The sequence below is a fragment of the Pseudophryne corroboree genome, chromosome 5 (genome assembly GCF_028390025.1).
Source record: "Pseudophryne corroboree isolate aPseCor3 chromosome 5, aPseCor3.hap2, whole genome shotgun sequence".
In the NCBI taxonomy this organism is placed as follows: Eukaryota; Metazoa; Chordata; class Amphibia; order Anura; family Myobatrachidae; genus Pseudophryne; species Pseudophryne corroboree.
The window spans coordinates 442,201,396-442,215,611 of NC_086448.1; the positions used below are offsets into that span (position 1 = coordinate 442,201,396).

At 48.5% G+C, this 14,216-nt stretch overlaps 1 protein-coding gene across 8 annotated transcripts in view; it reads left to right on the forward strand.

Annotated features, from left to right (window-relative positions):
- LOC134927840 (uncharacterized) overlaps positions 1-14,216 on the forward strand; it is a 298,227-nt gene that overhangs the window by 8,195 nt on the left and 275,816 nt on the right. For all 8 annotated transcript variants that reach the window (XM_063922888.1, XM_063922889.1, XM_063922892.1 and 5 more), the window contains one exon: positions 2,683-2,736. In XM_063922888.1, the coding sequence (XP_063778958.1) occupies positions 2,689-2,736 (48 nt within the window). In that variant the 5' untranslated portion in view covers positions 2,683-2,688. The remainder of the gene's footprint in view (positions 1-2,682; positions 2,737-14,216) is intronic.

Consider the following 14,216-nt stretch of genomic DNA (forward strand, 5'->3'; position numbering starts at 1 on the left):
GAAGGTGGGCTCATCTTGGGCGGCTGCCCGAGGGGTCTCGGCATTACAACTCTGCCGAGCAGCTACGTGGTCAGGGGAGAACACGTTTGTAAAATTCTACAAATTTTATACCCTGGCTAAGGAGGACCTGGAGTTCTCTCATTCGGTGCTGCAGAGTCATCCGCACTCTCCCGCCCGTTTGGGAGCTTTGGTATAATCCCCATGGTCCTGACGGAGTCCCCAGCATCCACTAGGACGTCAGAGAAAATAAGAATTTACTCACCGGTAATTCTATTTCTCGTAGTCCGTAGTGGATGCTGGGCGCCCATCCCAAGTGCGGATTGTCTGCAATACTTGTACATAGTTATTGTTACAAAAAAATCGGGTTGTTTATTGTTGTGAGCCATCTTTTCAGAGGCTCCTACGTTATCATACTGTTAACTGGGTTCAGATCACAAGTTGTACGGTGTGATTGGTGTGGCTGGTATGAGTCTTACCCGGGATTCAAAATCCTTCCTTATTGTGTAAGCTCGTCCGGGCACAGTATCCTAACTGAGGCTTGGAGGAGGGTCATAGGGGGAGGAGCCAGTACACACCACCTAGTGGTCAAACTTTTAAATTTTGTGCCCTGTCTCCTGCGGAGCCGCTATTCCCCATGGTCCTGACGGAGTCCCCAGCATCCACTACGGACTACGAGAAATAGAACTACCGGTGAGTAAATTCTTATTTTTGTCCCTGTCAAGAATTCTTTTTCGGTCTTCGTGAATAATTTCAGCACTGGTTGAACCTGGAATGAAAAATTATGAAACAGCAATGCATTCTGGAAGACTTAACCAGATCAGAACTTGTGTAACCGTACTTAGGGCAAGATTCAAACGTTAGAAAAGTCCGTTGGGAGTCTGTTTTCCCCCCTCCTATCTAATAGACAGTAAAAAAACACACCCAACCGACTTTTCAAACATTTGAATCTCCCCCATGATATCCATGGACACAGTGGGGTATATTTACTAAGGTGGGAGGTTTTTTTTATTTTTTGAACTGCTGTTGTTGGCCATGGCAACCAATCAGATTCTATCTATTATCTTCTAGAAGCAACTAGATCACAGGTTCTCAAACTCGGTCCTCAGGACCCCACACAGTGCATGTTTTGCAGGTCTCCTCACAGAATCACAAGTGAAATAATTAGCTCCACCTGTTGACCTTTTAAAATGTGTCAGTGAGTAATTAATACACCTGTGCACCTGCTGGGTTACCTGCAAAACATGCACTGTGTGGGGTCCTGAGGACCGAGTTTGAGAACCACTGAACTAGATCAATGTTAAGTAGAATCTGATTGTTTGCCATGGCCAACATCGCCAGTTGAAAAAAACTCCCTCCTTAGTAAATATACTGTACCCTAGTGTATCCAAGCTGCTAATAATACAGTAAATACCACCAGATCTCTCTGCAAAATGATTATGCCTCATGTAGTAGTAGGTGTTCAGGTGGATGTCAGCCCATCTGATGTGCACTGTTATGTATTTTGTCGCTGACCACCTGGCCCTTGTCATCCGCCACAGTCAGGAGCCCAGCTAGCCTTGAGCAGGGTGGCTGCTATGGGGAATTATACAGTAGGCCATGTTATGCAATATTCCACAGTTAAGGTGGGTACACACGGAACAATTCAGCAACAATGTGGGAGTTCCCCCACAACATTCGTCGCTGCATTAGCAAGTGTGTATGCACTTGTCAATGCCGGCCCCGCTGCTGACGATGTTTTATTGTCTCGTGTGCACCTGCCTTCAGCTTTTTCTGCTGTTAGTGGTTGGGCACACACACAGAGAAGCCTGGATCAGGGTGATCCACATCACATTGAGTGCTTGCATTTATTACATATGCAGGAGTGCTGTTACCATGATGCTCTGTAAAAGGATAGGGTGCTCTTTTAAACTTACAAAACCGGTATGATGATGTACTCTGCTAAAGGAGCCGAGTGTGAGCAATAGATGGGAGCTGTTGTTAGTAATGTTCCACCATTAAGGTGCATACACATTAGTCGATTTTGAGCTCAAAGTAGCTCATTTTTTTTTGCGTTTTGAGCTCAAAATCGCCTAGTTTGTATGGCTGGGCGATGAGCGCTGTTGCAGGCTCCCGCATCAATGCTGGTCACTGCCATCTGTCGGCCTGTTTTACCGGCTCAGTGGAATACTTTCTGCTGTCTCCTACTGTGGGTGGTTCATCCCTGTGAACATCCCTGGGCCAGGTGAAAATCGCTCAGTGTGTATGCACTGTCCGTTTGTCCACCCAATGATGTTCGCATCATCGGTCTGCATACACACTGGACAAAAACACCCAGTATGTATGCACCTCTATGAGAGTTCCCGCTTCATTCTGATGGTGCATCTTCAGCCGTACTCATTTGAGCACCAAGAGTCTGCGAGAAACTTTAGTGTGCAGTACCTAGCCCATGGGCTACCAGTTGTGGATAGTACAAATTTCTATTTTTGGTTTTGGACTCTTGTAATATATTCGTTTTGAAACTTTAATCTTGATGCAATGTAACAAAATGTTAAAATGAAAGCTATGAATATTTCAGTTTGAAGAAAGTGAGAATCCAGCCAGAGCTAAAATTGTTTCGAAAGCACGATTGTGATATTTGATCAATATTCTAGACCTTTTTTTTTTTTTTTCAATTAAATCTACAACTCTCTCCCTTTCCTTCAGGCTTTTATGATGTCTGGCCAAAATGTTCCCCGAAGCTCAAATAAAAAAACACAGGTATGGGATACTGAGTTTTCTTTTCATTACCGTTGTATACCCTTAGCGGAGAAAGAAAGGGAACTACAGAATTGGGGAGGGGGGTTCTGAGCCAGAGTAAAGAGGTAAGAGTTTTGTGATATATTATAGTTCTAGGTTTGTTTTTATGGGAACATGATATGGAAGAACATGATATAGTGAAGGATGTTTGTATAAGGTTTATAAAAAATGTTTTTAGCTTTTAGTGATATGTAGGTTGCTGGTCTCTTTAATATGCTTAAGTAAAATTATACAGATTTTTCCCCATGGTAGAGTTTTTATTTTTTTGGTTGGGGGGGGGGGGGGATATAGAAACTGATGAGGCTGTTGCCATTCTGCGAGGATCAATAAATCTTATTTCTCCTGCGGGGTACACTGGGCTCCACAAGTCTGGACAATGGGGTGTAGAGTAGGATCTTGATCCGAGGCACCAACAGGCTCAAAGCTTTGACTGTTCCCAGAATGCACAGTGCCTCCGCCTCTATAACCCCGCCTCCCAGCACAGGAGCTCAGTTTGTCAGTTGGTGCTGCAGTAAGCAGGCCCTTAACAGAGGGGCTGCTCCAGGCATCCCTAAGAAAAGCTTTTTATGAGGTAAAAAGTGAAGATTTCAAGGGCAGCAGCAGGGGTAAATGTCTTCTGACATTCTCTGCTGCAGCTCCAGCTCTCCCCAGCGGTGCTGTACACTCCCGAGCCCTGGTTGCCGGGTACCTACAGCCGAGGCTCCGGTTTACTTCACGTTAGGCGCACACGGCTGGGGCTCTCCAGGATCGCGTGGCCGCGCTTCGGGAGGTGGTAAGTGGGTCCCGCTCGCGGGACCCGGTCTTTATCGCGATCCAGCGCGGTCAGTGGGAGGCGGGCTGCGCGCTGGCTGTGGACACTGTATACAGTCGATCCCACTAGATCACCAGGGCATGGGCGCAGGTCAGGTTTTCTCTTAAAACCGATTTTAATATCGCCCACAGTACCCGGTGGTTTTGGCAGCAAGGGGGATAAGTCTTAGACCTGAAGCCCCTCCTTCAGCCCCAGGGCACCATTTCCAGCAAGTGTTCCCGCCCTGGACCTGCATCTCTTTCCCTACTCCCTGTCAGTGTCTGCGGCGCCATTACTCCTCAGCTCACTGTTCCTGGGACTGCTTGGGCAAATCCTCCTATGTAAAGCCGCCTGGTTGTCAGCGCTGTGCCTTTACAAGACACTTAAGTATTCTACCTGCCTTTTTAGTCAGTGTTAGTTAAGAAAAAGTGCATTTAGTCAGGGGTTTATAGTACAATTACTCTGTGATATACATCCAGTTTCTTACTGTGTAGTGTTATATCTATTGTTATATAGCAATGTAAGCTAGTCCAGTGCAGTATTATTGTCTGTAATAACCTCTGCATTGTACAAACTGTGACTATTTGTGTGTGCATTGATAGCTGAGTGGTGTCCATCTCGTATCTTTCACTCAACTTGCTATCCCTATATTCTATAACCTGAGGGGGCTTGGTGCGTCAGGAGTTATTTAATATAGGATTTTCACAAAGATATACTGTATTACGTATTTTTCTCTGTAATTTAGTCAACCTATCTCTCCTTTATCTCTGCTGGTGCTGACTACACTGCGCAGGGGTTTGGGTTTAGGGATATAGTGCTGCTAATAATTGTACTGTGTTACCTCATACTGCAAGTTATATCATGTTTGCTTCTGAGGGTAGCGGTTCTGGGGCAGAACACACTGCTGGTGTTGCTGAAGCCACAGGCACATATGGGGAGAATATAGCTGCTGTGGGCTCTGGTTCTGGGGGCTCCTTGTCCCCCAGTGGGACTGTGGCAATGGAGGCACATACTGACCCTCCGTGGGCCGCTTTTTCCACACTTCTGCATACGCTAGTTCATAAACTAACACTACCTATGGGACCCCCAATGCCGGTACAACCGTATGTGGTCCCTGCAGCTAACCCGCCGTGGGCGGACGATTTATCTGCTCAAATAAAGAAGTTGAACCAGTCCCTGACTACTAAAAAGTCTGACCAACGCTCGCCTAAGTCCAAGAGGTCCTCTTAGCGAGTGCTCGTCTCCTCACAATCCACTGCTGTCACTGACACCTCGTCTGATGAAGACAGCACATACACTGACCCCACAGGTTCTGACTCGGATACGGCTGATGGGGAGGGTAGTTCACATGTGGATGTTCCTGATCTTTTGGAGGCTATTAAGTTAATTCTGCAGATTACGGATGATCCCGAGCCATCCGTTCCTCCTAAGAAACCAGATAGGTTCAAGCGTCAGAAGGTGATTAAACAAGTTTTACCTCACTCTGACCACCTAGTGGATATACGTCAGGAACCCTGGCAAAGCCCGGGTACGAAGTTTGTGCCTCAAAAGAAGATGCTGGCTCGCTATCCCCTCGCGCCAGAGCTGTCTAAGAATTGGGAAACGCCTCCTCCAGTAGACTCGCATGTGGCTAGGATGGTGGTTTCCTCAGCTCTACCTGTCACTACCGTTGCGTCTCTAAAAGAGCCTACGCATAAACGTGTCGAGGGTTGTCTAAAAGCGATTTACACCCTCACGGGTGCTGCACGAAGGCCCACTATTGCAGCTACATGGGCGGCAGAGGCTATTGAAGCATGGGCCTTGGAGTTAGAGGCTGAAATCTCCTCTGACCATGCTAGACAATGCTTCTCATATATTGTCACAGCTTCTTGCTATATTAAAGAGGCGGCTTCTGATGCCGGTATCTTAGCAGCCAAGGCCTCTACTACGTCAGTCCTGGCTCGCAGGATATTGTGGCTGAGATCCTGGTCTGTGGATCTGGACTCTAGAAAAACCCTGGAGTTACTCCCTTTCAAGGGTGATATTCTGTTTGGGTAGGACTTAAATAAGATAGTGGCTGACTTGGCTACTGCCAAAACTGCCTGTCTGCCTAATACAGCTCCTTCTGTGTCGAAGGCCAAAGGCACGTCCTTTCGCCCCTTTCGTCCTTCAGGTAAAGCAAAAGGTCAGGCGTTTCATAAGCAGGCCCGCACTTCCAAACCTGGTAAGCCGAAGCCCAAAAGAGCCTGGGCTGTCCGTCAGCCAGCAGCCAAGACCGATAAGCCTGCCGCATGACGGGGCGGGCCTCCCCCTGGTGGATCCCATGGTGGGGGGCCGGCTTCTAGGGTATACCCAGGAATGGTTGAAGACCACTTCAGATGCCTGGGTACGGGAAGTCGTCACTCGAGGTTACGTCATAGCCTTCAAAAACCGACCCCCTCGTCGATTTTGCCAGACAGACGTCCCGTCGGACCAGACAAAGGCAAACACTTTGCATTCGGTGGTACAGACCCTCCTGGATACAGGAGTTGTAGTACAGGTGCCTCTTGCTCAGAGGGGCCGGGGGTACTATTCTCCGCTGTTTCTAGTCCCGAAACCGAATGGGTCCTCCCGGCCCATTCTCCACCTCAAGGCACTGAACAAATTTGTGAAGGTTTCCAAGTTCCGTATGGAAACCCTTTGCTCTATATAGTTCTGGCCTTGGAACCTGGGGACTACAAGGTCTCCCTGGACATACAGGATGCTTACCTGCATATTCCTATAGCAGTGTCACATCAACAATACCTGAGGTTCGCTATTGGCAACCTCCATTACCAGTTTCGGGCGTTACCTTTTGGTTTAACAATGGCTCCGCGAGTCTTCACCAAAGTTATGACGGTGGTACTCCGCCGTCAAAGGGGTCAGGATACTGCCGTATCTGGACGACTTGTTAATCCTGGCAAATTCCCCAGATCTTCTCCTGCGTCATCTGGATATGACGGTCCGGTTTCTACAAGCCCACGGGTGGCTCATCAACTGGAATAAATCCTCCCTGGTCCCTGCTCAGAGCATGGTGCATCTGGGAGCGCTGTTGGACACTCGCAACCAGAGGTTGTTCTTGTCTCGGGAGAAAGTCCTGAAACTTCAGGACAGGATTCGTTGCTTCCTTTCTAGTCCGCAAGTGTAGATACATTCGGCAATGCAGGTGCTGGGCCTCATGGTGTCAGCATTCGACATGGTGGAGTATGCTCAATTACATTCTTGCCCCCTCCAGAAGCTGATTCTAGCCAAGTGGGACGGCCTGCCTCGCCAGATCAGGTCTCACATGATCTCTTTGACTCCGGAGGTCCGTCTGTCGCTGCTATGGTGGCTCCTGGACCGACAATTGTGCAGAGGCCGTCCCTTCTGGATATCCAACTGGGTCCTGTTGACGACAGATGCCAGTCTAAGAGGTTGGGGCGCGGTGCTGGAGCAGCACTCCTTGCAGGGTCGGTGGACCAAGAAGGAATCTCTCCTCTCGATCAACATTCTGGAATTGCGGGCGGTCTTCAATGCGTTGAACCTAGCCCAGCATTTGATTCAGAACAGTCCTGTTCAAGTACAGTCGGACAACGCCACCACAGTGGCTCACATAAATCATCAAGGTGGCACTCAAAGCTGTTTGGCAATGAAGGAAGCCTCACGGATTCTACGTTGGGCAGAACGCCATCTACCGGCAATATTCATTTTGGGAGTCCTGAATTGGGAAGCGGACTTTCTCAGTCATCAGGACGTGCATGCCGGCGAGTGGGGCCTCCATTCAGAAGTTTCAACTCCTCATGGAAAGGTGTGGTCTTCCAGATGTGGATCTTATGGCGTCTAGACACAATCACAAAGTTCCGGTCTTCAGAGCAAGGACCAGGGATCCTCAAGCAGCATTCGTGGATGCTCTGGCAGTGCCGTGGAGGTTTCTGCTGCCGTACGTGTTCCCTCCGGTGTCACTCCTGCCCAGGGTAATTCAGAAGTTCAAGCAAGAAAAGGGAAATCTGCTTCTCATAGATCCGGCGTGGCCCAGACTACACTGGTTCTCAGACCTGCAAGGCCTATCGTCAGAGCGTCCACTTCTACTTCCACAACGCCCAGACCTCCTTGTTCAGGACCTAGCCCGGCTGTCTTTGACGGCGTGGCTCTTGAAGCTTCCGTCTTAAGAGCTAAGGATTTTTCTGAAGAGGTCATTAAAACTATGTTGCGGGCCCGGAAGCCGGCCTCTGCTCAGATTTACCATCGGGTCTGGCATTCCTACTTTGTTTGGTGCGCATCTAGCCATTATGACGCTTCCAAGTTTAGTACAGCCAATCTTTTCTTTTCTACAGCAGGGCCTAGATTTAGGCCTGCGTCTGGCCTCCCTCAAGGTTCATATTTCTGCCTTGTTGTGGTTTCAGAAAAAAATTGCGACTTTACCTGATCATACTTTCACTCGGGGTGTGTTGCGTATCCAACCTCCCTATGTCCCGCCTGTGGCTCCTTGGGACTTGTCTGTGGTTTTGGAGGCGTTGCAGGAGCCTCCATTTGAACCTCTTGGTTCAAGCTGACCTTAAGTGGCTTTCCCTTAAGGTGGTGTTCTTGCTGGCTATTGCCTCTGCTAGAAGAGTGTCGGATTTGGGTGCCTTGTCTTGCAGTTCCCCATATCTAATTTTTCACTGTGACCGGGCGGTTCTTAGGACTCGTCCCGGATATTTACCTATGGTGGTTTCTTCGTTCCACCTTAATCAGGAGATTGTGGTTCCAGCTTTTGTGTCTCCTGATTTGTCTCCCAAAGAGCGGTCTTTGGATGTGGTACGGGCTCTCCGTATCTATGTGAAGAGAACTGCTTCTATTTGAAAGTCTGATTCTCTCTCTTGTTTTGTTTGGATTTCACAAACGTGGCTGGCCTGCTCACAAGCAGACCCTGGCCAGGTGGATTAGAATGGTGATTGCGCATGCTTATGTGTAGGCTGGTCTGTCAGCTCCTGTTCACATTACGGCCCATTCTACTCGGTCTGTTGGACCTTCTTGGGCGGCACAACGTGGTGCGACCCTTGACCAATTGTGCAAGGCGGCTACGTGGTCCTCCGGGAACACGTTCATAAGGTTCTATGCCTTCGATACTGCCGCTTCCCAGGATGCTTCCTTTGGACGCTGGGTTCTTGTGCCCGCTACAGTGCGTCACCTCCCATAAGGAACTGCTTTAGGACATCTCCATTGTCCAGACTTGTGGAGCCCAGTGTACCCCGCAGCAGAAAACGAGTTTTATGGTAAGAACTTACCCTTGTTAAAACTCTTTCTGCGAGGTACACTGGGCTCCACAAGGCGCCCACCCTGAAGCACTTAGCTTCTTTGGGTTGATATGGCATTAGCCGGTGACACTTCTCTTGTCGTGAGTGTGGTGTATGTGGCTACTAACCGTTGTCGTCTCTTTTCCTGCTACTGCATTGGGCTGGTTAACTAAACTGAGCTCCTGTGCTGGGAGGCGGGGTTATAGAGGAGGCGGCGCTGTGCATTCTGGGAACATACAAGTTGAACCTGTTGGTGCCTCGGATCAAGATCCTACTCTACACCCCGTTGTCCAGACTTGTCTAGCCCAGTGTACCTCGCAGAAAGTTTTAACAAGGGTAAGCTCTTACCATAAAACTCATTTTTAATAAGAAAATTGTTAACCCTAATTTGCTACTGCTATAACTGGGATCAAAAGAAAAGAATGAACTAATCATACAGACGGGGTATTTGTTACTATACGATAGTTCTTGATTTGCTGACCATGCTAATTTCTAATTTTACACACCTTTATTATTTACCTTTTTCTGCGAATTTTAAGTAAGGTATGAAGTACTTATTGTGAGCAATTCAGTTGCTTATTGTGTCCAACCTCCCGACGATATTCAATTGTTTCTTTTTATCTCGTCCAGAGAGGTCCAGGTTTAACCCCGTAAAGTGGCTAAAACCAACCAAGAGCTGGACTTGTAGCGAAAAAAGTGCAGTCTGAGCACTTTTCGGGTCACTTCGCACATTTCAGCTCACCAGCACAGGGAGTTGCAAGCTGAAATGTCTCTCGAACAGAGCAGCAAATGAATTGCTCCATTGGGTACTATCTAGTGGCAGTCTCAGGGAGAAACAATTAAATTCCCTCCAGTGTTCTCTACGTAAAGGGACACTAATATTGGAAAACAGCACAGTGAATGCTTACCTTTGTGGGCCAAGCAAACTGCTGAATAGAACTATGTTAACAAACACTTTAGCAGAGGCGTGCTATAAGTATGCACATACAATGAATGCCAGGGGCAGGGTCCCAGCTGTTTCCATTAGTTAATTAATGTCTTTGTTGGTGCACTGAGGTAAAATAAATTTAAACCTTTTATTTAAATTGGTTAAAATCGCCTCATCACAAAATATGGACTAAATACAAACACAAACAAGTGAAATGTGTACGTATGTGCTCGGTGTAATAAAATAAACGCTCTCTGTCTCATATAATTATTCATTTGTAAGATACATTGCCATAGGAGTAAGATCAAAATTATATTCCTTCCCTTGGAATACTGGTGTCTTGTTTGTTTGAAGGTAAGTATGTTCTTATACTTAATAACTAATGTCGGGACTAGGTAATCAAATGCTAGATGAGACAACAATTAGCACAGTACATTCTATTACCCCTTGTATCCATTTCCTCAATCAGAAGAAAGAACACTTATATTCCAGATACTTTTCTCTAACGTCCTAGAGGGTGCTGGGACTCCGTAAGGACCATGGGGAATAGACGGGCTCCGCAGGAGACATGGGCACTTTAAGAAAGACTTTGGACTCTGGGTGTGCACTGGCTCCTCCCTCTATGCCCCTCCTCCAGACCTCAGTTTTAGACTGTTCCCAGAGGAAGATGGGTGCACTGCAGGGAGCTCTCCTGAGTTTCCTGCTAAGAAAGCATTTTGTTAGGTTTTTTTCTTGTTTTCAGGGAGCTCTGCTGGCAACCGACTCCCTGCATCGAGGGACTGAGGAGAGAGGAGCAGACCTACTTAAATGATAGGCTCGGCTTCTGGACACCATTAGCTCCAGAGGGAGTGGAACACAGGTCCGTCCTGGGCGTTCATACCAGGGCCGCGCGAGGAAGGCTCACCTAAGGAGGAGGGGGAGTGCATGATTGTCAGGTCGCCGTCGGCATCGCCGACACCGGACTGGATGGATATGTGGAATGTCTTGAATGCTAATGTAAATTTATTGCATAAGAGATTAGACAAGACTGAGGCTAGGGATCAGTCAGGTAGTCAAACCATGCCTGTCCCAGTGGCACCGGGACCTTCTGGGTCTCAGAAACGCACATTGTCCCAGATCACTGACACAGATACCGACACTGATTCAGATTCCAGTGTTGACTACGAGGATGCAAAATTACAGCCAAAAGTGGCTAAAGGTATTCGTTACATAATCATTGCTATTAAAGAGGTTTTGCATATTACTGAGGAACCCCCGTCCCTGACACGAGGGTACACATGTATAAAGGGAAAAAGCCTGAGATCACCTTTCTGTCCTCATTTGAGCTAAGCGAATTGTGCGAAAAGGCTTGGGAATCTCCAGACAGGAGACTACAAGTTTCCAAAAGGATTCTTCTGGCGTATCCCTTCCCACAAAAGGACAGGATACGATGGGAATCTTCGCCTAAAGTAGACAAGGCGTTGATACGCTTATCCAAGAAGGTGGCACTGCCTTCCCAGGATACTGCTACCCTCAAGGATCCTGCGGATAGTAAGCAGGAAGTTACCATGAAGTCCATTTACACACATTCTGGTACTATTGTTAGGCTGGCTATGGCATCGGCCTGGGTTTGTAGTGCTGTCGCAGCATGGACAGATTCCTTGTCTATGGAGATTGAGACCCTAGATAAGGATACCATTCTAATAACCCTAGAGCATATCAAGGATGCTGCGTTATATATGAGGGATGCTCAAAGAGACATTTGTTTACTAAGCTCCAGAATAAATGCTATGTCTATTTCTGCTAGGCGACTCTTGTGGACCCGACAGTGGACGGGGGATGCCGACTCAAAGCGGCATATGGAGTCGTTGCCTTACAAGGGGGAGGAGTTGTTTGGAGAAGGCCTCTCGGACCTTGTGTCTACTGCTACTGCTGGTAAATCGAATTTCTCTGACGTCCTAGTGGATGCTGGGAACTCCGTAAGGACCATGGGGAATAGACGGGCTCCGCAGGAGACTGGGCACTCTAAAAGAAAGATTAGGTACTATCTGGTGTGCACTGGCTCCTCCCTCTATGCCCCTCCTCCAGACCTTAGTTATAATCTGTTCCCGGCCAGAGCTGGGTGCTCCTAGTGGGCTCTCCTGAGCTTGCTAGAAAAGAAAGTATTTGTTAGGTTTTTTACTTTCAGTGAGATCTGCTGGCAACAGACTCACTGCTACGTGGGACTGAGGGGAGAGAAGCAAACCTACCTGCTTGCAGCTAGCTTGTGCTTCTTAGGCTACTGGACACCATTAGCTCCAGAGGGTTCGAACACAGGGCCTGACCTCGATCGTCCGGAGCCGCGCCGCCGTCCCCCTTGCAGAGCCAGAAGACAGAAGAGACGACGAAATCGGCGGCAGAAGACTCCTGTCTTCATTAAGGTAGCGCACAGCACCGCAGCTGTGCGCCATTGTTCCCACAGCACACCACACACTCCGGTCACTGTAGGGTGCAGGGCGCTGGGGGGGGGATGTGCCCTGGGCAGCAATTATTATACCTTTTGTCAATAAAAATACACATATACAGTCTGGCACTGTATATGTGTAAAAACCCCCGCCATTAAGTAACACAAAACGCGGGACAGAAGCCCGCCGCTGAGGGGGCGGGGCCTTCTTCCTCAGCACACCAGCGCCATTTTCCCTTCACAGCTCTGCTGGAAGCAGCTCCCCAGGCACTACCCTGCAGTATCCTGATACAAGAAGGGTAAAAAAGAGAGGGGGGGCACATAAATTTAGGCGCAAATAAGATAATTAAGCAGCTATTGGGAAAAATCACTTATTATAGTGTAAATCCCTGTGTTATATAGCGCTGTGGTGTGTGCTGGCATACTCTCTCTCTCTGTCTCCCCAAAGGACTTTGTGGGGTCCTGTCCTCAGTCAGAGCATTCCCTGTGTGTGTGTGCGGTGTGTCGGTACGGCTGTCGACATGTTTGATGAGGGTTACGTGGAGGCGGAGCAAGGGCAGATAAGTGTGGTGTCGCCCCCGACGGGGCCGACACCTGATTGGATGGATATGTGAAAGGTCTTAACCGACAGTGTTAACTCCTTACATTAAAAGGTTTGATGACGCAGCAGCCTTGGGACAGCCGGGGTCTCAGCCCGCGCCTGCCCAGGCGACTCTGAAGCAGTCAGGGGCTCATAAACGCCCGCTAGTTCAGATGGTGGACACAGATGTCGACACGGATTCTGACTCCAGTGTAGATGAGGATCAGACAAATGTACAGTCTACAAAGGCCATCCGATGCATGATTACTGCAATGAAAGATGTATTGCACATTTCTGACGTTAACCCGGTTACTACCAAGAGGGGTATTATGTTTGGGGAGAAAAAGCAGCCAGTGACTTTTCCCCCATCTGATGAATTAAATGAATTGTGTGAAGAAGCGTGGAGTTCCCCTGATAAGAAACTAGTGATTTCTAAGAGGTTACTGATGGCGTACCCTTTCCCGTCAACGGATAGGTTACGTTGGGAAACATCCCCTAGGGGTGGACAAGGCGCTCACACGCTTATCTAAAAGGGTGGCACTGCCGTCTCAGGATACGGCCGCCCTAAAGGAGCCTGCGGATAGAAAGCAGGAGGCTATCCTGAAGTCTGTATACACACTCTGGTACTCTACTGAGACCTGCTATTGCTTCAGCCTGGATGTGTAGTGCTGCAGCAGCATGGACTGATACCCTGTCAGACAACATTGATTCCCTCGACATGGATACTATTTTGCTAACCCTAGAACATATATAAAAGACGTTGTTTTATATATGCGGGATGCCCAGAGGGACATTTGCCTGCTGGCATCTAGAATTAATGCAATGTCCTTTTCTGCCAGGAGAGTATTATGGACTCTGCAGTGGACAGGTGATGCTGATTCTAAAAAACACATGGAGGTTTTGCCTTATAAGGGTGAGGAATTGTTTGGGGACGGTCTCTCGGACCTCGTATCCACAGCAACAGCTGGGAAGTCGACTTTTTTACCTCAGGTTCCCTCACAGCCTAAAAGAGCACCGTATTATCAAATGCAGTCCTTTCGGCCTCAGAAAGGCAAGCGGGTCAGAGGCGCATCCTTTCTGGCCAGAGGCAAGGGTAGAGGAAAGAAGCTGCACCAGGCAGCCAGTTCCCAGGAACAAAAATCCTCCCCTGCTTCCACTAAGTCCACCGCATGACGTTGGGGCTCCACAGGCGGAGCCAGGTGCGGTGGGGGCGCGTCTCCGAAACTTCAGCAACCAGTGGGTTCGCTCACAGGTGGATCTCTGGGCTGTACAAATTGTATCTCAGGGATACAAGCTGGAGTTCGAGGCGACTCCTCCTCGCCGTTGCCTCAAATTAGCCTTGCCAGCTGCTCCCAGGGAAAGGGAGGTAGTACTGGCGGCAATTCACAAGCTGTACCTCCAGCAGGTGATCATCAGGGTCCCCCTTCTTCAACAGGGAAGGGGTTACTATTCCACAATGTTTGTGGTAC